This window comes from Oncorhynchus mykiss, unplaced genomic scaffold (genome assembly GCF_013265735.2).
Source record: "Oncorhynchus mykiss isolate Arlee unplaced genomic scaffold, USDA_OmykA_1.1 un_scaffold_518, whole genome shotgun sequence".
Classification (NCBI taxonomy): domain Eukaryota; kingdom Metazoa; phylum Chordata; class Actinopteri; order Salmoniformes; family Salmonidae; genus Oncorhynchus; species Oncorhynchus mykiss.
Window position 1 is genome coordinate 155 of NW_023493965.1, and position 23,683 is coordinate 23,837.

The 23,683-nt window shown below is 53.6% G+C and overlaps 1 protein-coding gene across 2 annotated transcripts; it reads left to right on the forward strand.

Moving 5' to 3' along the window:
- Positions 1-288: 288 nt before the first annotated feature.
- On the forward strand, positions 289-22,515 carry LOC118959022 (tuberin-like). 2 transcript variants are annotated; one of them, XM_036974392.1, is made up of 9 exons: positions 289-392; positions 1,065-1,162; positions 4,337-4,504; positions 9,597-9,758; positions 10,175-10,333; positions 10,563-10,675; positions 12,704-12,958; positions 14,230-14,472; positions 22,318-22,515. In XM_036974392.1, the coding sequence occupies exons 1-9, from the start codon at positions 321-323 to the stop codon at positions 22,479-22,481; spliced, it is 1,434 nt and encodes a 477-aa protein (XP_036830287.1). In that variant the 5' UTR covers positions 289-320; the 3' UTR covers positions 22,482-22,515. The 2 variants fall into 2 exon arrangements, with proteins under 2 accessions (XP_036830287.1, XP_036830288.1); XM_036974393.1 differs by lacking the exon at positions 4,337-4,504.
- The last annotated feature ends 1,168 nt before the right edge of the window (positions 22,516-23,683 follow it).

Consider the following 23,683-nt stretch of genomic DNA (forward strand, 5'->3'; position numbering starts at 1 on the left):
CTCTCTCCAGGTTTAACCAGTACATTGTGTCTCTCCAGGTTTAACCAGTACATTTGTGTCCTCTCCAGGTTAACCAGTACATTGTCTCTCTCCAGGTTTAACCAGTACATTGTGTCTCTCCAGGTTTAACCAGTACATTGTCTCTCTCCAGGTTTAACCAGTACATTGTTTCTCTCCAGGTTTAACCAGTACATTGTCTCTCTCCAGGTTTAACCAGTACATTGTCTCTCTCCAGGTTTAACCAGTACATTGTGTCTCTCAGGTTTAACCAGTACATTGTGTCTCCAGGTTTAACCAGTACATTGTGTCGTTGGCTCACCATGTCATCTCCATGTGGTTTATTCCGCTGCCGACTCACCTTCAGAAAGGACTTTGTGCAGTACATCACCAAGGTAGGTGGTCTCTGTGTTTACACATCATCTACCTGTTTCCTGAGACATTTTCCTTGTAACCACTCCCTCCTCTCCCTCTCTCTCTTCTCACTCACTCTCCTCTCTCTCTCCTCTTTCTCTCTCTCTCTCTCTCCTCTCTCTCCCCCTCTCTCTCCCCCCTCTCTCTCCCCCCTCTCTCTCCCCCCTCTCTCTCCCCTCTCTCTCTCTCTCCTCTCCCCTCTCTCTCCTCTCTCTCTCCCTCTCTCTCCTCTCTCTCTCTCTTTCCCCCCTCTCTCTCTCTCTCCCCACTCTCCTCTCCCTCTCTCCTCCCTCCCCCTCTCCTCTCTCCTCTCTCCTCTCCTCTCTCTCCCCCTCTCTCTGCCCTCTTCTCTCCCCCTCTCTCTCCTCTCTCTCTCTCCCCCCTTTCTCCCCCCTCTCTCTCTCTCCTCTCTCCTCTCCCCTCTCTCCCCCCTCTCTCTGCCCTCTCCCCTCCCCTCTCCCCTCTCCTCCCTCCCCCCTCTCTCTCTCCTCTCTTCTCTCCTCTCTCTCCCCCCCCTCTCTCCTCTCTCCTCTCCCCTCTCTCCCCCCTCTCTCTGCCCTCTTCTCTCCCCCTCTCTCTCCTCTCTCTCTCTCCTCCCCCCCCCCCCCCCTCTCTCTCCTCTCTCCTCCCCCCTCTCTCCTCTCTCTCTCCAGGGTCTGCGCTCTAATGCTCTGATGCCGTTCGATGACACCCAGGACACTCAGAGCAGCTTCCGTGCTCGCAGCACCAGCCTCAATGAGAGGCCCAAGAGGTACACACACACACACACACACACACGGCCGGGTCACATGACTACTCATTGAAGATCTTGTGACCGCATGGCCGTACAGGAGGTTGGTGTTGTCAAGGTAACACAGGACTCCGCATGACTGTCGTTGTGGTGTGATGGTTGTTTTGGTTTCCCACAGGTTGCTATGGTGATCATTTCTGTTTTGGTGGTTAGTTTTTGTTGGTAAATATTTTCTGTTGGTTGTTGTTGTCAACTCACGCACATTATTACCACAAGATACACAAAGAGGTGGAGAGAGAGGAGATTAGTCTTTTCTCTTTCTCACTCTGTCTCTCTGTCGTGTCATTGACGAAGTGTCATTGTACACTGTCTCTGTCTCTCTCTCTCTCTCTCTCTCTGTCTCTCTCTCTCTTTGTCTCTCTCTGTCTCTGTCTCTCTCTCTCTCTCTCTCTCTCTCTCTCTCTCTGTCTCTCTCTCTCTTTGTCTCTCTCTCTCTCTCTGTCTCTGTCTCTGTCTCTGTCTCTCTCTCTCTCTCTGTCTCTGTCTCTCTCTCTCTTTGTCTCTCTCTCTCTCTCTGTCTCTGTCTCTGTCTCTCTCTCTCTCTCTCTCGCTCTGTCTCTCTGTCTCTCTCTCTCTCTCTCTGTCTCTCTCTCTCTCTCTCTGTCTCTCTGTCTCTCTCTCTCTCTCTCCTCTCTCTCTCTCTCTCTCTCTCTCTCTGTCTCTCTCTCTCTCTGTCTCTCTCTCTCTCTCTCTGTCTCTCTGTCTCTCTCTCTCTCTCCTCTCTCTCTCTCTCTCTCTGTCTCTCTGTCTCTCGATCTCGATCAAAGGGTTTTTCTCATCAGGGCAGCTGTTTCACTGCAATCTATTAAAGAGATGCTCAGAGAAATAATCCCCAAATAAAATCACATTATAAAATCTTATAATAAAAGCTAATAATTAAATCACTCACAAAAGTGACTTCCTGAACCCCGTCCCACCTAAATCCTACCCTCTACCCATAACCAGGCCACCCTAATGGTTCCTTTGGAGTGTCAATCAAAATCTACCCAGCTTGGAATTCTGTCATAATCAAGTCCTGACCTGACTGACATCGTCTAGAATCGCTCTTTTTTAATTCTGTGAGCAAGTTGACTTATCCACCAAAGTTGACCATGGACTTGGGGCCCACCCCCCTCCACTCCCAATCACTTCCCTTGCTTTTTCTGTGGTGACTTTGGGGAGAAGAGTAGATTCTCTCTCCTTCTTTCTCCTCCTGATTTCCCTCTCTTCTGTTGGCGCTCAAAATGTCACTTCCTGATTTCTTTGTGCCCTCCATGGCAACGCCCATGCTCCCATAGTAACGCACCATAGTAACAAGCACACTCCCATGTTAACTCTCAATAGTAACACATAACAACATCATTCTATTAATAGCCTGTACTGACCCCCTCCCTCCGTCCCAGACCCCTAACCCTGTACTGAACCCAATCCCACTGTCCCAGACCCCCTAACCCTGTACTGAACCCAATCCCACTGTCCCAGACCCCCTAACCCTGTACTGACCCCCTCCGTCCCAGACCCCCTGACCCTGTCCTGACCCCCTCCCTACTGTACCAGACCCCCTAACCGTTACTGACCCCCAGCAGCTGTCCCAGACCACCTAACCCTGTACTGACCACTTCCCCAGACCCTCTAACCCGGTCCTGACCCCAGACCCCCTAACCCTGTACTGAACCCAATCCCACTGTCTCAGACCCCCTAACCCGGTCCTGACACCCACCCTGCCAGACCCCCTAACCCTGTACTGACCCCCTAACCCTGTACTGACCCCCTCTGTCCCAGACCCCCTAACCCTGTCCTGACCCCCTCCCACCGGCCCAGACCCCCTGACCCTGTCCTGCTCCTATGTATACTTACTCTATCTACTGTACCTCTGTAGGAGTTGGAGAGATGCATGTCAGGTGTAAAAACACATATCAGACAGCTGTATGATATTAACCTGGTCGTTGTACCAGGGGCTCTTTTCAGCTTTTATATAGTAATGAACGTTTTAAATAAAACAAAGCAGTGAGGGCATCATTAGAGTATTCTCACATTAAACGTGGTTTCTCCTGTAACTTGTCCTCTCTAGTGGTTACAGAATCCAACTATGTCTTAGACTTGGACAATGTGTCGTAGTATACGAGACGTCCGTTTGTAGTTAGACAGTAGATCATGTGTTCGTGATCTATTGGTTCTTGTGTTTTTAGATCAGCCGTGCTCTCCTCCGACACCTGCTTCATCCAACACATTCCTCTCAGTTGGTCCTGACATTTTGTTGTTGATTTTTGTTTTTAACCTTTAACCTCTTCCTTCCCCCTTGTTGTGTTCATTGGTTTATATTAACCCTCCTCAGGCCGTGCCGATCTCTTCAGTTGGTTGTTTCAGTTGTGTTGATTTGAACCCCTCCTGCTCGGAGTCCATCCTCCTATAACAGATCTCTGTGTCCCAAATGGCAGCCTATTCCCTTCACAGGGCACTACTTTTGACCCATAGGGTGGTGCACTGTAGAGGGAATAGGGTGCCATTTTGGGATGCTTCCTGAGTCATGGCAACGTCGGCTTCTTCTCTTGCTGCTCAATGTGATGACGTCTCATTTTCTTTCAGGAGTAGTTTGTGTTTGTTGTGGAAAAAGCTGATGCTGTTTATCTCCCTGTTGCTTTATAGTTGTTCCTTCCTTTCTGATATTTCTGTTCCTATTTGTGCGATTCATAGTGTTTTACTGCTGTTAATTTTCTCAACTTGTTTTTGTTTGTTTGTTTTTTGTTTACTCTTCGGTTGACTTGACCCCCCCATCCCCTCCTCTGACTGGGTGCTGCGTTGTGGGTGGGCCCTGACACCTTGGATCCCTCCATTGCTATTGGCACACTCTCTTTTGCTCATCCCCCTGACCTTCGCCCTCTGACCCTTTGACCTTCGTGCCCCACCCCCTTGCCCGTGTCTCCGTTGGTCACCTGGTGGTCGTTCGGGGCCGTTTCTGACGTGATGGGCGACATATCCTGATTTCCGTTTCCTGTTGGCCGTTACCTCTCTCCCCCCGCCCTCACCTCCCTCGCCCACCCCTACTCTGTCCCTCTTTCCAACACACAATCCCACCCCCTATCTCACACACACCAACCTGCCCCCTACCCCCCACACCTTCCACCCTCCACTCCTGCCACGTTGCCATGGTCCCAGCCTACGGGCAGCCAAAATGGCGAAGGCCCACCAGCAGCAGCAGCAGGCGTCAATGGCAGCGGGCGTCGCGGCGAGTACCGGCTCTCCCGTTAAAGAGCTGAGAGATCTGTCGGCCATGGACGCCTTCCGCTCCCGAAGCATCAGCGTCTCCGAGCACGCGGTGCGCAGGTAGAGAGCACTCTGGGTAACCAGGAAATAAAACCCAGAAAATAACATTTCTTGCTTCCGTTGGGGGGGGTGGGGCTTGGTGGTGGGGGGCGGGACCCGTCGCCATAAGGACCGGTGGGCGGTTGCCAGGGAAACCTGGGTTGGGTGGCGGTGGCATGCTGGAGGAGGATGTGTTGAGTGGTTCTGGGCTGCAATTGTCATCTTTTTTTTTTTTTTACGACATTTGAGTGATTTCGTTGCATGCAGTTTGTGCTTTGGAAAACATCTAGATTTCTGTCAATGTTTTCCTGTTAACCCCGTTTTGGCTTCTTTCATTTCTCTTGATGCTTTGGTTTGTTATGAATAGTTATTTTTTGTTTGTTTTCGGTTGTGGTGTTTGCTGGGTTTTGCTGTGCCGACTGGATTTAATTTACTGACTGACTGAATGGCTGGAGAAAAACATGGCCCTACTCCAAGCAGTGTACTGAGATGATAAGACTGACAGCCACTGCTACCAATGATTGGCTTTTCCTCTTCCCTGTGGGAAGGGACTATTGCGTTCTGGGCCAATGAGAAGCCAGTCTTACACACATGCTTTGCATGCTGCCTGTGTGGTTTTCTGTTGCTTTGCGTTTGTTTGACCCACAGATGCTCCGTGTTCCGCTATGCTGATTTACAACCATCTGTCTGTTTGTGGGATGTTGGGATTCCTTGATTATCTGAGTTACAAAATTAAGGTAACTTTCCCACAATTCCGAGATTTTCAAGAAATCCCGGTTGGAAAATTCCTGGATTTCACGATCATTCCTTCTAGATTCGAGGAATATTCCAATTGGGATGTCTGGGAATTTTGGGGAAAGTTACCAGAATTATGCTACCCCTCATCTATGACCGAGTGACTGACTCAATGACTCCTGCCAGTCTCCAACTGACTCAATGACTCCTGCCATGCACCAATCCCTACACATACTTACCTGTGAGAGTGGCTGACTGTGAGAGTGGCTGACTGTGAGAGTGGCTGACTGTGAGAGTGGCTGACTGTGAGAGTGGCTGACTGTGAGAGTGGCTGACTGTGAGAGTGGCTGACTGTGAGAGTGGCTGACTGTGAGAGTGGCTGACTGTGAGAGTGGCTGACTGTGAGAGTGGCTACCTGTGAGAGAGCGGCTACCTGTGAGAGAGCGGCTACCTGTGAGAGAGCGGCTACCTGTGAGAGAGCGGCTACCTGTGAGAGAGCGGCTACCTGTGAGAGAGCGGCTACCTGTGAGAGAGCGGCTACCTGTGAGAGAGCGGCTACCTGTGAGAGAGCGGCTACCTGTGAGAGAGCGGCTACCTGTGAGAGAGCGGCTACCTGTGAGAGAGCGGCTGACTGTGAGAGAGCGGCTGACTGTGAGAGAGCGGCTGACTGTGAGAGAGCGGCTGACTGTGAGAGAGCGGCTGACTGAGAGAGCGGCTGACTGTGAGAGAGCGGCTGACTGTGAGAGAGCGGCTGACTGTGAGAGAGCGGCTGACTGCGAGAGCGGCTGAGTGAAAAGTGAATGGTGGTTAGATAATGTGTCATCATTTCTCTCCATCTGTGTATCTCAAACCCATAGGAGTCCATAGGTTGTTATTGAGCAGTCTGTCAGATGGGGAATTAGTTCAGCTGACACTCAACTAGTCAGCTCTCAAATACTAGCCAGTCTGTTTGTTATCACGGTAACTCATCGTCATGCCAAACAATTTGTCTTGACAATGACCTCCTATGGAGTTGGCAAGAGCACAAACTGATCTGGGACCAGGCTACTGAAGTACTAGTTCTAATCCAAATTGTCCCAAGGAGAGGGAAGAACTGATCTGGGACCAGGCTACTGAAGTACCAGGAGACGGAGGAAGAAGTGTGTAGTTTACCAGGCCCTGTTACAATCTGTATAACTGTCAGTCCCCCTCCTGACCAGCAGGGTGCAGGAGACGATCACTAGACCGCCTGAGGAGCTTCCCCGTTACACACTGATCCAAGACCAGTTTTGTGTTTCCCCTCTAATGGTTAGGGATAGGATTGGGGCCAGTTGAGTTGATCCTAGATCTGTTTTGTGTTTCCCCTCTAATGGTTAGGGATAGGATTGGGACCAGTTGAGCTGATCCTAGATCTGTGCCTATAAGAAAGTACAGTATTTGGGATTCCTCGAACAGAAGGTCTAACAGACTTGCCTCAGTGTGTGACTATGGCAACGCCTCAGTGTGTGACTATGGCAACGCCTCAGTGTGTGACTATGGCAACGCCTCTGTGTGACTATGGCAACGTCTCACACGGCACACTGTTCCCTTCATAGTGCACTGCCTTTGACCAGAGCCCTATGGGGTTGCCTATGGGCCGTGGTCTAAAGTAGTGCACTGCATAGGGAATAGGGTGCCATTTGGAACGCGACAACCGACTTGGTGCCTCAGCCGACACCTACTGGCTACAGGTGTTCTGCCTACCTACCACTGGTGGTCTGCTTACACACACACACACACACACACACACACACACACACACACTCTTTTAACTGCCATTCAGGTAATCTGTAATTTAATTTGAAGGGTCCCCTTCTCCATGTCCTTCAGTCTGTACCTCTTAACTCCATAGCAACAGGCAGACAGCTGTTGTTGTTGAGGACATTCAGAGCAGTGTTCTATTAGCTCATAAAGGCCTTTGTCTCCAGCTGTTGTTGTTTAGGACATTCAGAGCAGTGTTCTATTAGTTCATAAAGGCCTTTGTCTCCAGCTGTTGTTGTAGAGAACATTCAGAGCAGCGTTCTATTAGCTCATAAAGGCCTTTGTCTCCAGCTGTTGTTGTAGAGAACATTCAGAGCAGCGTTCTATTAGCTCATAAAGGCCTTTGTCTCCAGCTGTTGTTGTAGAGGACATTCAGAGCAGCGTTCTATTAGCTCATAAAGGCCTTTGTCTCCAGCTGTTGTTGTAGAGGACATTCAGAGCAGCGTTCTATTAGCTCATAAAGGCCTTTGTCTCCAGCTGTTGTTGTTGAGGACATTCAGAGCAGCGTTCTATTAGCTCATAAAGGCCTTTGTCTCCAGCTGTTGTTGTAGAGAACATTCAGAGCAGCGTTCTATTAGCTCATAAAGGCCTTTGTCTCCAGCTGTTGTTGTAGAGAACATTCAGAGCAGCGTTCTATTAGCTCATAAAGGCCTTTGTCTCCAGCTGTTGTTGTTGAGGACATTCAGAGCAGTGTTCTATTAGCTCATAAAGGCCTTTGTCTCCAGCTGTTGTTGTAGAGGACATTCAGAGCAGCGTTCTATTAGCTCATAAAGGCCTTTGTCTCCAGCTGTTGTTGTAGAGGACATTCAGAGCAGCGTTCTATTAGCTCATAAAGGCCTTTGTCTCCAGCTGTTGTTGTAGAGAACATTCAGAGCAGCGTTCTATTAGCTCATAAAGGCCTTTGTCTCCAGCTGTTGTTGTAGAGGACATTCAGAGCAGCGTTCTATTAGCTCATAAAGGCCTTTGTCTCCAGCTGTTGTTGTTGAGGACATTCAGAGCAGCTTTCTATTAGCTCATAAAGGCCTTTGTCTCCAGCTGTTGTTGTAGAGGACATTCAGATCAGCGTTCTATTAGCTCATAAAGGCCTTTGTCTCCAGCTGTTGTTGTAGAGGACATTCAGAGCAGCGTTCTATTAGCTCATAAAGGCCTTTGTCTCCAGCTGTTGTTGTTGAGGACATTCAGAGCAGTGTTCTATTAGCTCATAAAGGCCTTTGTCTCCAGGTATCATCAGGTTGTATCTGTCCTTCAATGGAACACCTGTTTAGTTGAACTTCAATACAACATAACATAACACTAAGACAGACAGGGAGGGAGACAGACAGACAGGCAGAGAGACAGGGAGGGAGACAGACAGACAGACAGACAGGGACGCAGACAGACAGACAGGCAGTTTGAATGATCTACATTAGTTTAAAACACAGTCTTCTCAATATCTAGTATATCATGTAGATGTGTGGACATAGAGGCTGAAAGTATCTGTCCATAAGATTACTTCCTAACTACTTCCTGTTGTAGTTTGGACGGTGTTTGTCTGAACTCTCGGTTCCTACGTCAAACCCGTTCCCTGTGGCGATGTCACTCCCCTTGAAGACCGGCGTAACTTGTCCTACAGAACAGTAGCTGTGTGTTCCGTTAGAGGTGTTCCGTTTCCCCTGGCAGTGGTTACCGTGGTTACCGGGATGCAATGGGGGGTCTCCAGGGAGGAATGCTGAAGGGAGATGTAGATCAGGTGACTGGGATATTACGGTACATCAGTTCCCCCGGGCCCTGAGTTCTGTGCAGCATGTTGTTCTAGTGTTCTCTCTCTCTCTCCTTCAACATAAAAGCGCCTGGTCTTCCTCTCTCTCTCCTTCAACATAAAAGCGCCTGGTCTTCCTCTATCTCTGACACCAGCCGTGGTTCCCGGGCCTTTGTAGAAGAGACACCCTGTCAGCAGTAAGCATAGCACTTCACATCCACAGAGGGAACGGGTGACTTCAAGCGCCCAGGCTGCCGCTACAGTTACTTATACCAAGTCCCAGCTTGTTTGTGTGTGTGGGAGAGAGGTCCCAGCTTGTTTGTGTGTGTGTGGGAGAGAGATTGGCTCATCTGTGTTTGTGTACATCAGAGGTGTACACCTGAGAGAAAGATAAGAGCCAGGCTGTGTGTGGGAGAATGCAATGCTGCGTGTGTGGATCTTGCAAACTGTGTGTGTGTGTGTGGATCTTGCAAACTGTGTGTGTGTGTGTGTGTGTGTGTGTGTGTGTGTGTGTGTCAGCGGAGGCTGCTGAGGGGAGGACGGCTCATAATATTGTCTGGAAGGGAGTAGTTGTAATGGTATCAACGGTTATTTATACTTATAGAATGTGTTTTGATTCCATTCACTCCGTTCCAGCCGTTATTATGAGCCGTCCTCCCCTCAGCAGCCTCCACTGGTGTGTGTGTCTCTCTGACACCCTCTCGGACACCCTTATCTGGGACCCCTCTCTGACACCCTATGTGGCACCCTTATCTGACACCCTTATCTGACACCCTCTCTGACACCCTTATCTGACACCCTCTCTGACACCCTTATCTGACACCCTCTCTGACACCCTTATCTGACACCCCCTGGCTGTAGGATGCACACCTCCAGCACCACGTGTAGTCTGGGTTCTTCTGACGAGAACACCGTGAGCCAGGCAGACGATGGGTTAAAGACCGTCCACCTGGAGTTAACGGAGACCTGTCTGGACATGATGGCTCGATACGTCTTCTCCAACTTCTCAGCCCTGCCCAAGAGGTACGCACGGACGGGGGGGTTGACCACGGGATATTTTCTGCCTTTATTAGTGACCTCGTGGGTCTTCACTCTAGTCTTCATTATTCACCCAATCACAACGGGGGAAAGGACACGAGGTCTATACTCTAGTCTTCATTATTCACCCAATCACAACGGGGGAAAGGACACGAGATCTATACTCTAGTCTTCATTATTCACCCAATCACAACGGGGGAAAGGACACGAGGTCTATACTCTAGTCTTCATTATTCACCCAATCACAACGGGGAAAAGGACACGAGGTCTATACTCTAGTCTTCATTATTCACCCAATCACAACGGGGAAAAGGACACGAGGTCTTCTATGATTATCAACTGCCATAAGCCCTCGGAACTAAGTGACCTTGACTTAACCCCTGACCCTTAACCTTTGCCAGGTCTCCTATAGCAGAGTTCCTTCTGGCGGGGGGTCGCAGTATGACCTGGCTGGTGGGTAACAAGCTGATCACCATAACGACCAGTGGTGGGGTCAGGAGCCAGGCCCTACTGGGAATGGACATGGCTGAGAGGCTGGGAGGAGGGGGAGAGATGACCAGGTAACCACACACACACACAGTAACCCATATACACACACTGTAACCCATATACACACACACACACACACACACACGGTAACACACACACACACACACACGGTAACCCATATACACACACACACACACACACACACACACGGTAACCCATACACAACCACACTGTAACCCATACACACACGGTAACACACCTACTGTCAGTAATATCCGGTCTCTCTCTTGCCCCCTGTAGGTCAGACCCCTCCCTCCACACCCGTCAGACCAAAGAGGCTCCGGCCAAACTGGAGTCCCAGTCCAGTCAACAGCTCAACAGAGCCTCACGCATCAGAGTACGATCCATGTCAGGTAGGAAGAGGAGGAACTCTCTCTGTCTCTCTCACTCTCTATCCTTCTCTCTCTCTACTGTCATCAGAGTACGATCCATGTCAGGTAGGAAGAGGAGGAACTCTCTGTCTCTCACTCTCTATCCTTCTCTCTATCTCTCACTCTCTATCCTTCTCTCTCTACTGTCATCAGAGTACGATCCATGTCAGGTAGGAAAAGGAGGAACTCTCTGTCTCTCACTCTCTATCCTTCTCTCTATCTCTCACTCTCTATCCTTCTCTCTCTACTGTCATCAGAGTACGATCCATGTCAGGTAGGAAGAGGAGGAACTCTCTCTATCCTTCTCACTCTCTATCCTTCTCTCTCTACTGTCATCAAAGTATGATCCATTGAAGGTAGGAAGATGAGGAACTCTCTGTCTCTCACTCTCTATCCTTCTCTATCCTTCTCTCTCTCTACTGTCATCAGAGCACGATCCGTGTCAGGTAGGAAGAGGACGTTCTCTCTATCTAGCTATCTATTCTATACACTACATGATCTAAAGTATGTGGTGAACATCTCATTCCAAAATCGTGGGCATTAATATTGAGTTGGTCCCCCTCCACTCTTCTGGGAAGGCTTTCCACTAGATGTTGGAACATTGCTGCTATAACAGCCTCCACTCTTCTGGGAAGGCTTTCCACTAGATGTTGGAACATTGCTGCTATAACAGCCTCCACTCTTCTGGGAAGCCTTCCACTAGATGTTGGAACATTGCTGCTATAACAGCCTCCACTCTTCTGGGAAGGCTTTCCACTAGATGTTGGAACATTGCTGCTATAACAGCCTCCACTCTTCTGGGAAAGCTTTCCACTAGATGTTGGAACATTGCTGCTATAACAGCCTCCACTCTCCTGGGAAGGCTTTCCACTAGATGTTGGAACATTGCTGCAGGGACTTCTGTTCTTCTGCTTCTGTTCACCCACGAGCATTAGTGAGGTCGGACACTGATGTTATGCGATTTAGGCCTGGCTCGCAGTTGGTGTTCCAATTCATCTTAAAGGTGTTTGATGGGGTTGAGGTCAGGGCTTTGTGCCCGCCAGTCAAGTTCTTCCACACCAACCTTGACAAAACCATTTCTGCATGGATCTCGCTTTGTGCACAGGGGCATTGTCATGCTGAAACAGGAAAGGGCCTTCCCCAAACGATTACCACAATTTTGAAAGCACAGAGTCCTCTAGAATGTCATTGTATGCTGTAGTGTAAAGATTTCCCTTCACTGGGACTAAGGGGCCTAGCCCGAACCATGAAAAACAGCCCCAGAAAACAGCCCCCTCCACCAAACTTTACAGTTAGCACTATGCATTGGGGCAGGTAGCGTTTTCCTGGCATCCACTAAACCCAGATTTGTCCGTCGGGACTGCCAGAGGGTGAAGTGTGATTCATCACTCCAGAGAACGCGTTTCCACTGCTCCAGAGTACAATGGTGGAGAGCTTTACACCACTCCAGCCGACGCTTGGCATTGCGCATGGTGATCTTAGACTTGTGTGCGGCTGCTCGGCCATGGAAAACCATTTCATGAAGCTCCCAACGAACAGTTCTTGTGCTGAGTTTGCTTCCAGAGGCAGTTTGGAACTCAGAAATGAGTGTTGCATCCGAGGACAGCACTCGGCGGTCCCGTTCTTTAAGCTTGTGTGGCCTACCACTGCGCGTCTGAGCCGTTGTTGCTCCTTGACGTTTCCACTTCACAATAACAGCACTTAGAGCTGCCCTGGTCAACTGTAACAGGGCAGAAATTTGACGAACTGACTTGTTGGAAAGGTGGCCTATGATGGTGCCACGTAAGTCACTAAGCTTTTCAGTAAGGCCATTCTACTGCCAATGTTTGTCTTTGGAGATTGCATGGCTGTTCTGTAATGTTCTGGGGCAACGGGCGTGGCTGAAATAGCTGAATCCACTAATCTGAAGGGGTCTCTCTATCTCTCCTTCGTTCCATGTAAGGTAGGGATGGTGATATGTCACTAATTCCTCCTTCTCTCCACCTGTTCTTTCTCCTTCTCCCCCCTCAGGTGGCCATGCCCTCCGTGCAGGTCCAGCCCAGAGCCTCAGCCCCCTGGTCTCACCCTCTGAGGGGGGAGAGCTGTGTGGTGTCCCCCTCTCTCCCCCCTCCTCCTCCTCTGGCCCCTGTCTGGATGGCCTGGAGCCCCCCTCACCTTCCCCCTGTGCCCCCCCTAAGGACCCTCTCAAAGACAAGCCCAGCCTGGCAGAGTTCCTTCCCGTTCTGACCCAGGGATGGGCTGAGATCTTCATACGCAGACCCTCAGGTAAACACACACACACACACACACACACACACACACACACACACACACACACACACACACACACACACACACACACACACACACACCTGTTGAATAACTTCCTCTTCATCTGTTTACACACGGAAGATACAGACCATTTTAGATTATTTTCTCTCTTTTCTTCTCTATCTCTCTTCCTCCTCTGACCTGACTAATTCCAATCACATCAAATGTATTTATAAAGCCCTTTTTACATCAGCTGAGATCTCCAAGTGCTGTACAGAAACCCAGCCTAAAACCCCAAACAGCAAGCAATGCAGGTGTAGAAGCACGGTGGCTAGGAAAAACTCCCTAGAAAGGCCAAAACCTAGGAAGAAACCTAGAGAGGAACCAGGCTATGTGGGGTGGCCAGTCCTCTTCTGGCTGTGCCGGGTGGAGATTATAACAGAACATGGCTAAGATATTCAAATGTTCATAAATGACTAGCATGGTCAAATAATAGTAATCACAGTGGTTGTCGAGGGTGCAAGGTCAGCACGGCCAGGTGGACTGGGGACAGCAAGGAGTCATCGTGCCAGGTAGTCCTGACGCATGATCCTAGGGCTCAGGTCCTCCGAGAGAGAGAGAGAGAGAGAAAGAAAGAGAATTAGAGAACGCACACTTAGATTCACACAGGACACCGAATAGGACAGGAGAAGTACTCCAGATATAACAAACTGACCCTAGCCCCCCGACACATAAACTACTGCAGCATAAATACTGGAGGCTGAGACAGGAGGGGTCAGGAGACACTGTGGCCCCATCCAATGATACCCCCGGACAGGGTTAAGCAGGAAGGATATAACCCCACCCACTTTGCTAAAGCACAGCCCCAACACCACTAGAGGGATATCTTCAACCACCAACTTTCCATCCTGAGACAAGGCAGAGTATAGCCCACAAAGATCTCCGCCACGGCACAACCCAAGGGGGGGCGCCAACACAGACAGGAAGATCACATCAGTGACTCAACCCACTCAAGTGACGCACCCCTTTGGTTAATTGGTTAATTCCTAAAAGTCTAAGTCATTGGAGGTGGGGGGTGCTAAGCTGTCATATGGAATGGTTTTATGTCATACTGTGGATCATTTGGCTATTTGATATAAAAAAAAACGTTAGGACCCCGTTTACGTGATAAGACCGATTTTCGCTTAAACTGACGGATTTTGATGGGGATTTTGTGATGTGACTTAGATTGACACACCGGGGCGTCATTGGACTCCAGGGGGGTAATTGACTTCTCTCCTGTCCAGGTAACACCAGCTGGTTGATGTGTCTGGAGAACCCTCCCAGTCCCTTCTCCTCTGAGCTGGGTAACATGCCTCTCCAGGAGCTGTCCTCTGTCCTCATGGCCATGGAGGGGGTCAAGGAGCCCCCCACTCAGACTGCCAGCGCCCCCGCCAGCACAGCCACCCCCGCCCCGACCCCCGTAGTCCTTAACCCCCCTGGACCCATCCAAGGGGGCAAGCCTGGACTCATCCAGCGCTCTAACACAGGTGAGGAGGGAGAGGGGTGTAGTGGTGTGTTGGATATTATAAGTGTGTGTTGATGGTAGGGGTCAGTGTGTGTTGGTGGGAGGGGACAGTGTGTGTGCTGGTGGGAGGGGACAGTGTGTGTGTTGGTGGGAGGGGACAGTGTGTGTGTTGGTGGGAGGGGACAGTGTGTGTGTTGGTGGGAGGGGACAGTGTGTGTGTTGGTGGGAGGGGACAGTGTGTGTGTTGGTGGGAGGGGACAGTGTGTGTGTTGGTGGGAGGGGACAGTGTGTGTGTTGGTGGGAGGGGACAGTGTGTGTCACCACCCAGTACAGCTCCCCAGTCACCACCAGTACAGCTCCCCAGTCACCACCCAGTACAGCTCCCCAATCACCACCCAGTACAGCTCCCCAGTCACCACCCAGTACAGCTCCCCAATCACCACCCAGTACAGCTCCCCAATCACCACCCAGTACAGCTCCCCAATCACCACCCCAGTACAGCTCCCCAGTCACCACCCCAGTACAGCTCCCCAGTCACCACCCCAGTACAGCTCCCCAGTCACCACCCCAGTACAGCTCCCCAGTCACCACCCCAGTACAGCTCCCCAGTCACCACCCCAGTACAGCTCCCCAGTCACCACCCCAGTACAGCTCCCCAGTCACCACCCCAGTACAGCTCCCCAGTCCAGCTCCCCAGTCACCACTCCAGTACAGCTCCCCAGTCACCACCCAGTACAGCTCCCCAGTACAGATCCCCAGTCACCACCCAGTACAGCTCCCCAGTGCAGCTCCCCAGTCACCACCCCAGTGCAGCTCCCCAGTCACCACCCCAGTGCAGCTCCCCAGTCACCACCCCAGTGCAGCTCCCCAGTCACCACCCCAGTGCAGCTCCCCAGTCACCACCCCAGTACAGCTCCCCAGTACAGCTCCCCAGTCACCACCCAGTACAGCTCCCCAGTCACCACCCAGTACAGCTCCCCAGTCACCACCCAGTACAGCTCCCCAGTCACCACCCAGTACAGCTCCCCAGTCACCACCCAGTACAGCTCCCCAGTCACCACCCAGTACAGCTCCCCAGTCACCACCCAGTACAGTTCTCAGTCCAGCTCCCCAGTCACCACCCAGTACAGGTCTCAGTCCAGCTCCCCAGTCACCACCCAGTACAGATCCCCAGTCACCACCCAGTACAGCTCCCCAGTGCAGCTCCCCAGTCACCACCCCAGTGCAGCTCCCCAGTCACCACCCCAGTGCAGCTCCCCAGTCACCACCCCAGTGCAGCTCCCCAGTCACCACCAGAGTGCAGCTCCCCAGTCACCACCCCAGTGCAGCTCCCCAGTCACCACCCCAGTGCAGCTCCCCAGTCACCACCCCAGTGCAGCTTCCCAGTCACCACCCCAGTACAGCTCCCCAGTACAGCTCCCCAGTCACCACCCAGTACAGCTCCCCAGTCACCACCCAGTACAGCTCCCCAGTCACCACCCAGTACAGCTCCCCAGTCACCACCCAGTACAGCTCCCCAGTCACCACCCAGTACAGCTCCCCAGTCACCACCCAGTACAGCTCTCAGTCCAGCTCCCCAGTCACCACCCAGTACAGCTCCCCAGTCACCACCCAGTACAGGTCTCAGTCCAGCTCCCCAGTCACCACCCAGTACAGCTCCCCAGTCACCACTCACCACCCCAGTACAGCTCCCCAGTCACCACCCAGTACAGCTCCCCAGTCACCACCCAGTACAGCTCCCCAGTCACCACCCAGTACAGCTCCCCAGTCACCACCCAGTACAGCTCCCCAGTCACCACCCAGTACAGCTCCCCAGTCACCACCCAGTACAGCTCCCCAGTCACCACCCAGTGCAGCTCCCCAGTCACCACCCCAGTGCAGCTCCCCAGTACAGCTCCCCAGTCACCACCCAGTGCAGCTCCCCAGTCACCACCCCAGTGCAGCTCCCCAGTCACCACCCCAGTGCAGCTCCCCAGTCACCTCCCCAGTCACCACCCAGTACAGCTCCCCAGTCACCACCCAGTACAGCTCTCAGTCCAGCTCCCCAGTCACCACCCAGTACAGCTCTCAGTCCAGCTCCCCAGTCCAGCTCCCCAGTCACCACCCAGTCCAGCTCCCCAGTCACCACTCACCACCCCAGTACAGCTCCCCAGTCACCACCCAGTCCAGCTCCCCAGTCACCACCCAGTACAGCTCCCCAGTCACCACCCAGTACAGCTCCCCAGTCACCACCCAGTACAGCTCCCCAGTCACCACCCAGTACAGCTCCCCAGTCACCACCAAGTACAGCTCCCCAGTCACCACCCAGTACAGCTCCCCAGTACAGCTCCCCAGTCACCACCCAGTACAGCTCCCCAGTCACCACCCAGTACAGCTCCCCAGTCACCACCCAGTACAGCTCCCCAGTCACCACCCAGTACAGCTCCCCAGTCACCACCCAGTACAGCTCCCCAGTACAGCTCCCCAGTCACCACCCAGTACAGCTCCCCAGTCACCACCCTGTACAGCTCCCCAGTCACCACCCAGTACAGCTCCCCAGTACAGCTCCCCAGTCACCACCCAGTACAGCTCCCCAGTCACCACCCAGTACAGCTCCCCAGTCACCACCCAGTACAGCTCCCCAGTCACCACCCAGTACCGCTCCCCAGTCACCACCCAGTACCGCTCCCCAGTCACCACCCAGTACCGCTCCCCAGTCACCACCCAGTACAGCTCCCCAGTCACCACCCAGTACAGCTCCCCAGTCACCACCCAGTACAGCTCCCCAGTCACCACCCAGTACAGCTCCCCAGTCACCACCCAGTACAGCTCCCCAGTCACCACCCAGTACAGCTCCCCAATCACCACCCAGTACAGCTCCCCAGTCACCACCCAGTACAGCTCCCCAGTCACCACCCAGTACAGCTCCCCAGTCACCACCCAGTACAGCTCCCCAGTCACCACCCCAGTACAGCTCCCCAGTCACCACCCCAGTACAGCTCCCCAGTCACCACCCAGTACCGCTCCCCAGTCACCACCCAGTACCGCTCCCCAGTCACCACCCCAGTACAGCTCCCCAGTCACCACCCAGTACCGCTCCCCAGTCACCACCCCAGTGCAGCTTCCCAGTCACCACCCCAGTACAGCTCCCCAGTACAGCTCCCCAGTCACCACCCAGTACAGCTCCCCAGTCACCACCCAGTACAGCTCCCCAGTCACCACCCAGTACAGCTCCCCAGTCACCACCCAGTACAGCTCCCCAGTCACCACCCAGTACAGCTCCCCAGTCACCACCCAGTACAGCTCCCCAGTCACCACCCAGTACAGCTCTCAGTCCAGCTCCCCAGTCACCACCCAGTACAGCTCCCCAGTCACCACCCAGTACAGGTCTCAGTCCAGCTGCCCAGTCACCACCCAGTACAGCTCCCCAGTCACCACTCACCACCCCAGTACAGCTCCCCAGTCACCACCCAGTACAGCTCCCCAGTCACCACCCAGTACAGCTCCCCAGTCACCACCCAGTACAGCTCCCCAGTCACCACCCAGTACAGCTCCCCAGTCACCACCCAGTGCAGCTCCCCAGTCACCACCCCAGTGCAGCTCCCCAGTCACCACCCAGTACAGCTCCCCAGTCACCACCCAGTGCAGCTCCCCAGTCACCACCCCAGTGCAGCTCCCCAGTCACCACCCCAGTGCAGCTCCCCAGTCACCTCCCCAGTCACCACCCAGTACAGCTCCCCAGTCACCACCCAGTACAGCTCTCAGTCCAGCTCCCCAGTCACCACCCAGTACAGCTCTCAGTCCAGCTCCCCAGTCCAGCTCCCCAGTCACCACCCAGTCCAGCTCCCCAGTCACCACTCACCACCCCAGTACAGCTCCCCAGTCACCACCCAGTCCAGCTCCCCAGTCACCACCCAGTACAGCTCCCCAGTCACCACCCAGTACAGCTCCCCAGTCACCACCCAGTACAGCTCCCCAGTCACCACCCAGTACAGCTCCCCAGTCACCACCCAGTACAGCTCCCCAGTACAGCTCCCCAGTCACCACCCAGTACAGCTCCCCAGTCACCACCCAGTGCAGCTCCCCAGTCACCACCCCAGTGCAGCTCCCCAGTCACCACCCCAGTGCAGCTCCCCAGTCACCTCCCCAGTCACCACCCAGTACAGCTCCCCAGTCACCACCCAGTAAAGCTCTCAGTCCAGCTCCCCAGTCACCACCCAGTACAGCTCTCAGTCCAGCTCCCCAGTCCAGCTCCCCAGTCACCACCCAGTCCAGCTCCCCAGTCACCACTCACCACCCCAGTACAGCTCCCCAGTCACCACCCAGTCCAGCTCCCCAGTCACCACCCAGTACAGCTCCCCAGTCACCACCCAGTACAGCTCCCCAGTCACCACCCAGTACAGCTCCCCAGTCACCACCCAGTACAGCTCCCCAGTCACCACCAAGTACAGCTCCCCAGTCACCACCCAGTACAGCTCCCCAGTACAGCTCCCCAGTCACCACCCAGTACAGCTCCCCAGTCACCACCCAGTACAGCTCCCCAGTCACCACCCAGTACAGCTCCCCAGTCACCACCCAGTACAGCTCCCCAGTCACCACCCAGTACAGCTCCCCAGTACAGCTCCCCAGTCACCACCCAGTACAGCTCCCCAGTCACCACCCAGTACAGCTCCCCAGTCACCACCCAGTACAGCTCCCCAGTACAGCTCCCCAGTCACCACCCAGTACAGCTCCCCAGTCACCACCCAGTACAGCTCCCCAGTCACCACCCAGTACAGCTCCCCAGTCACCACCCAGTACCGCTCCCCAGTCACCACCCAGTACCGCTCCCCAGTCACCACCCAGTACCGCTCCCCAGTCACCACCCAGTACAGCTCCCCAGTCACCACCCAGTACAGCTCCCCAGTCACCACCCAGTACAGCTCCCCAGTCACCACCCAGTACAGCTCCCCAGTCACCACCCAGTACAGCTCCCCAGTCACCACCCAGTACAGCTCCCCAATCACCACCCAGTACAGCTCCCCAGTCACCACCCAGTACAGCTCCCCAGTCACCACCCAGTACAGCTCCCCAGTCACCACCCCAGTACAGCTCCCCAGTCACCACCCCAGTACAGCTCCCCAGTCACCACCCAGTACCGCTCCCCAGTCACCACCCAGTACCGCTCCCCAGTCACCACCCCAGTACAGCTCCCCAGTCACCACCCAGTACCGCTCCCCAGTCACCACCCCAGTGCAGCTTCCCAGTCACCACCCCAGTACAGCTCCCCAGTACAGCTCCCCAGTCACCACCCAGTACAGCTCCCCAGTCACCACCCAGTACAGCTCCCCAGTCACCACCCAGTACAGCTCCCCAGTCACCACCCAGTACAGCTCCCCAGTCACCACCCAGTACAGCTCCCCAGTCACCACCCAGTACAGCTCCCCAGTCACCACCCAGTACAGCTCTCAGTCCAGCTCCCCAGTCACCACCCAGTACAGCTCCCCAGTCACCACCCAGTACAGGTCTCAGTCCAGCTCCCCAGTCACCACCCAGTACAGCTCCCCAGTCACCACTCACCACCCCAGTACAGCTCCCCAGTCACCACCCAGTACAGCTCCCCAGTCACCACCCAGTACAGCTCCCCAGTCACCACCCAGTACAGCTCCCCAGTCACCACCCAGTACAGCTCCCCAGTCACCACCCAGTACAGCTCCCCTGTCACCACCCAGTGCAGCTCCCCAGTCACCACCCCAGTGCAGCTCCCCAGTCACCACCCAGTACAGCTCCCCAGTCACCACCCAGTGCAGCTCCCCAGTCACCACCCCAGTGCAGCTCCCCAGTCACCACCCCAGTGCAGTTCCCCAGTCACCTCCCCAGTCACCACCCAGTACAGCTCCCCAGTCACCACCCAGTACAGCTCTCAGTCCAGCTCCCCAGTCACCACCCAGTACAGCTCTCAGTCCAGCTCCCCAGTCCAGCTCCCCAGTCACCACCCAGTCCAGCTCCCCAGTCACCACTCACCACCCCAGTACAGCTCCCCAGTCACCACCCAGTCCAGCTCCCCAGTCACCACCCAGTACAGCTCCCCAGTCACCACCCAGTACAGCTCCCCAGTCACCACCCAGTACAGCTCCCCAGTCACCACCCAGTACAGCTCCCCAGTACAGCTCCCCAGTCACCACCCAGTACAGCTCCCCAGTCACCACCCAGTACAGCTCCCCAGTCACCACCCAGTACAGCTCCCCAGTCACCACCCAGTACAGCTCCCCAGTCACCACCCAGTACAGCTCCCCAGTCACCACCCAGTACAGCTCCCCAGTCACCACCCAGTACAGCTCCCCAGTCACCACCCAGTACAGCTCCCCAGTCACCACCCAGTACAGCTCCCCAGTACAGCTCCCCAGTCACCACCCAGTACAGCTCCCCAGTCACCACCCAGTACAGCTCCCCAGTCACCACCCAGTACAGCTCCCCAGTCACCACCCAGTACAGCTCCCCAGTCACCACCCAGTACAGCTCCCCAGTACAGCTCCCCAGTCACCACCCAGTACAGCTCCCCAGTCACCACCCAGTACAGCTCCCCAGTCTCCACCCAGTACAGCTCCCCAGTACAGCTCCCCAGTCACCACCCAGTACAGCTCCCCAGTCATCACCCAGTACAGCTCCCCAGTCATCACCCAGTACAGCTCCCCAGTCACCACCCAGTACCGCTCCCCAGTCACCACCCAGTACCGCTCCCCAGTCACCACCCAGTACCGCTCCCCAGTCACCACCCAGTACAGCTCCCCAGTCACCACCCAGTACAGCTCCCCAGTCACCACCCAGTACAGCTCCCCAGTCACCACCCAGTACAGCTCCCCAGTCACCACCCAGTACCGCTCCCCAGTCACCACCCAGTACCGCTCCCCAGTCACCACCCAGTACAGCTCCCCAGTCACCACCCAGTACAGCTCCCCAGTCACCACCCAGTACAGCTCCCCAGTCACCACCCAGTACAGCTCCCCAGTCACCACCCAGTACAGCTCCCCAGTCACCACCCAGTACAGCTCCCCAGTCACTGCCAGGTTTTTGAGAAGGAACTCCTGCTGTACTTCATTGAACATGAATTAACCTCCCTTCAGTCTGTTCTCCTCTCTGTTCTCCTCTGCTCTCTCCTCTCTCTGCTCTCTCCTCTCTCTGCTCTCTCCTCTCTCTGGTCTCTCCTCTCTCTGGTCTCTCCTCTCTCTCCTCTCTCTCCTCTCCTCTCTCTCTTCTCCTCTCTCTCCTCTCCTCTCTCCCTTCTCCCTTATCCTCTCTCTCCCCTCCTCTCTCTCCTCTCTCCCTTATCCTCTCTCTCCTCTCCTCTCTCCTCTCCTCTCCTCTCTCTCCTCTCCTCTCCTCTCCTCTCCTCTCCTCTCTCTCCTCTCCTCTCTCTGCTCTCTCTACTTGTTCATGAGGGCCAGTCTGAGTTTAGATGCTCCACAGATTCACTAATCTCTATATCATCAGGATCAGTCAAATGTCCTTTCATTTAGTAGCTGGGTGATTTGTAGATCGAATCATAGATGCACCTTGTTCAGGTTGATCCTCGTGAACAAACACTGTTTCTTGTTCCGGTTTGGTAGGATGAAATGGTGCTAGACTTCTCTCACAAACAGATCACACACACATCGCTAGTTCCATCATTGTCTGTTGTGTGTTTCACATATATTTTGTTACTAGTTCCCTATTTTATATATTGTGAATTTCATTTGGTATTTTATCCACTATCTTATTTTTTTGTCATATTTTAATTCCTACTGTTTTCCCTCCACTGTAAATTCATTTTATCCTCATCTTTTTTTGGATTGGTTTATTATTTTCCATTTCCTGTCATGCTAATTTGTGATTGGCTCTGCTGTGTTGAATGGCGACCTGGCTCGTCCAGTGGGCTCTCTCTCCTCTCTGGGTCTGTCCTTCGCCCTGCCCCCAGTTCCGGTTCGGCTCCAACGGAGCATTTCCTGGGCAGGTACAAGCAGCGTGGCCACGCCCCCAACACGAGCCTCACCCCAAACCAGTGGTGGCACTTTAAATGTGAGGATGGGCTCATAGTAACGGAACAGTAACAGAATGAATGAATGGTAAATCAAACCCATCCATCCATCAATCAAATCAATCAAATGTATTTTATATAGCCCTTCGTACATCAGCTGATATCTCAAAGTGCTGTACAGAAACCCAGCCTAAAACCCCAAACAGCAAGCAATGCAGGTGAAGAAGCACGGTGGCTAGGAAAAACTCCCTAGAAAGGCCAAAACCTAGGAAGAAACCTAGAGAGGAACCAGGCTATGTGGGGTGGCCAGTCCTCTTCTGGCTGTGCCGGGTGGAGATTATAACAAAACATGGTCAAGATGTTCAAATGTTCATAAATGACCAGCATGGTCGAATAATAATAAGGCAGAATAGTTGAAACTGGAGCAGCAGCACAGTCAGGTGGACTGGGGACAGCAAGGAGTCATCATGTCAGGTATTCCTGGGGCATGGTCCTAGGGCTCAGGTCCTCCGAGAGAGAGAAAGAAAGAGAGAATTAGAGAGAGCATATGTGGGATGGCCAGTCCTCTTCTGGCTGTGCCGGGTGGAGATTATAACAGAACATGGCCAAGATGTTCAAATGTTCATAAATGATCAGCATGGTCGAATAATAATAATAAGGCAGAACAGTTGAAACTGGAGCAGCAGCACAGCCAGGTGGACTGGGGACAGCAAGGAGTCATCATGTCAGGTAGTCCTGGGGCATGGTCCTAGGGCTCAGGTCCTCCGAGAGAGAGAAAGAGAGAAGGAGAGAATTAGAGAACGCACACTTAGATTCACACAGGACACCGAATAGGACAGGAGAAGTACTCCAGATATAACAAACTGACCCTAGCCCCCCGACACATAAACTACTGCAGCATAAATACTGGAGGCTGAGACAGGAGGGGTCAGGAGACACTGTGGCCCCATCCGATGACACCCCCGGACAGGGCCAAACAGGAAGGATATAACCCCACCCACTTTGCCAAAGCACAGCCCCCACACCACTAGAGGGATATCTATTCCATCCATTACTGTGAGCGCGTCCTCCCCTCACCAGCCTCCTATGCCCCAACATATGTGTGCCCCCCCACGTCCCGTGTCATCACGTGTCACTAACATGTCGGGCCACCACTGGAGAGAGATGATGACACAAACAAACTCACGGGCCAATCGTTTCAATCGATTAATCAACCCGCCGCCAAGATGAACCAATCCTATGACTGGATTTGTTCATGATA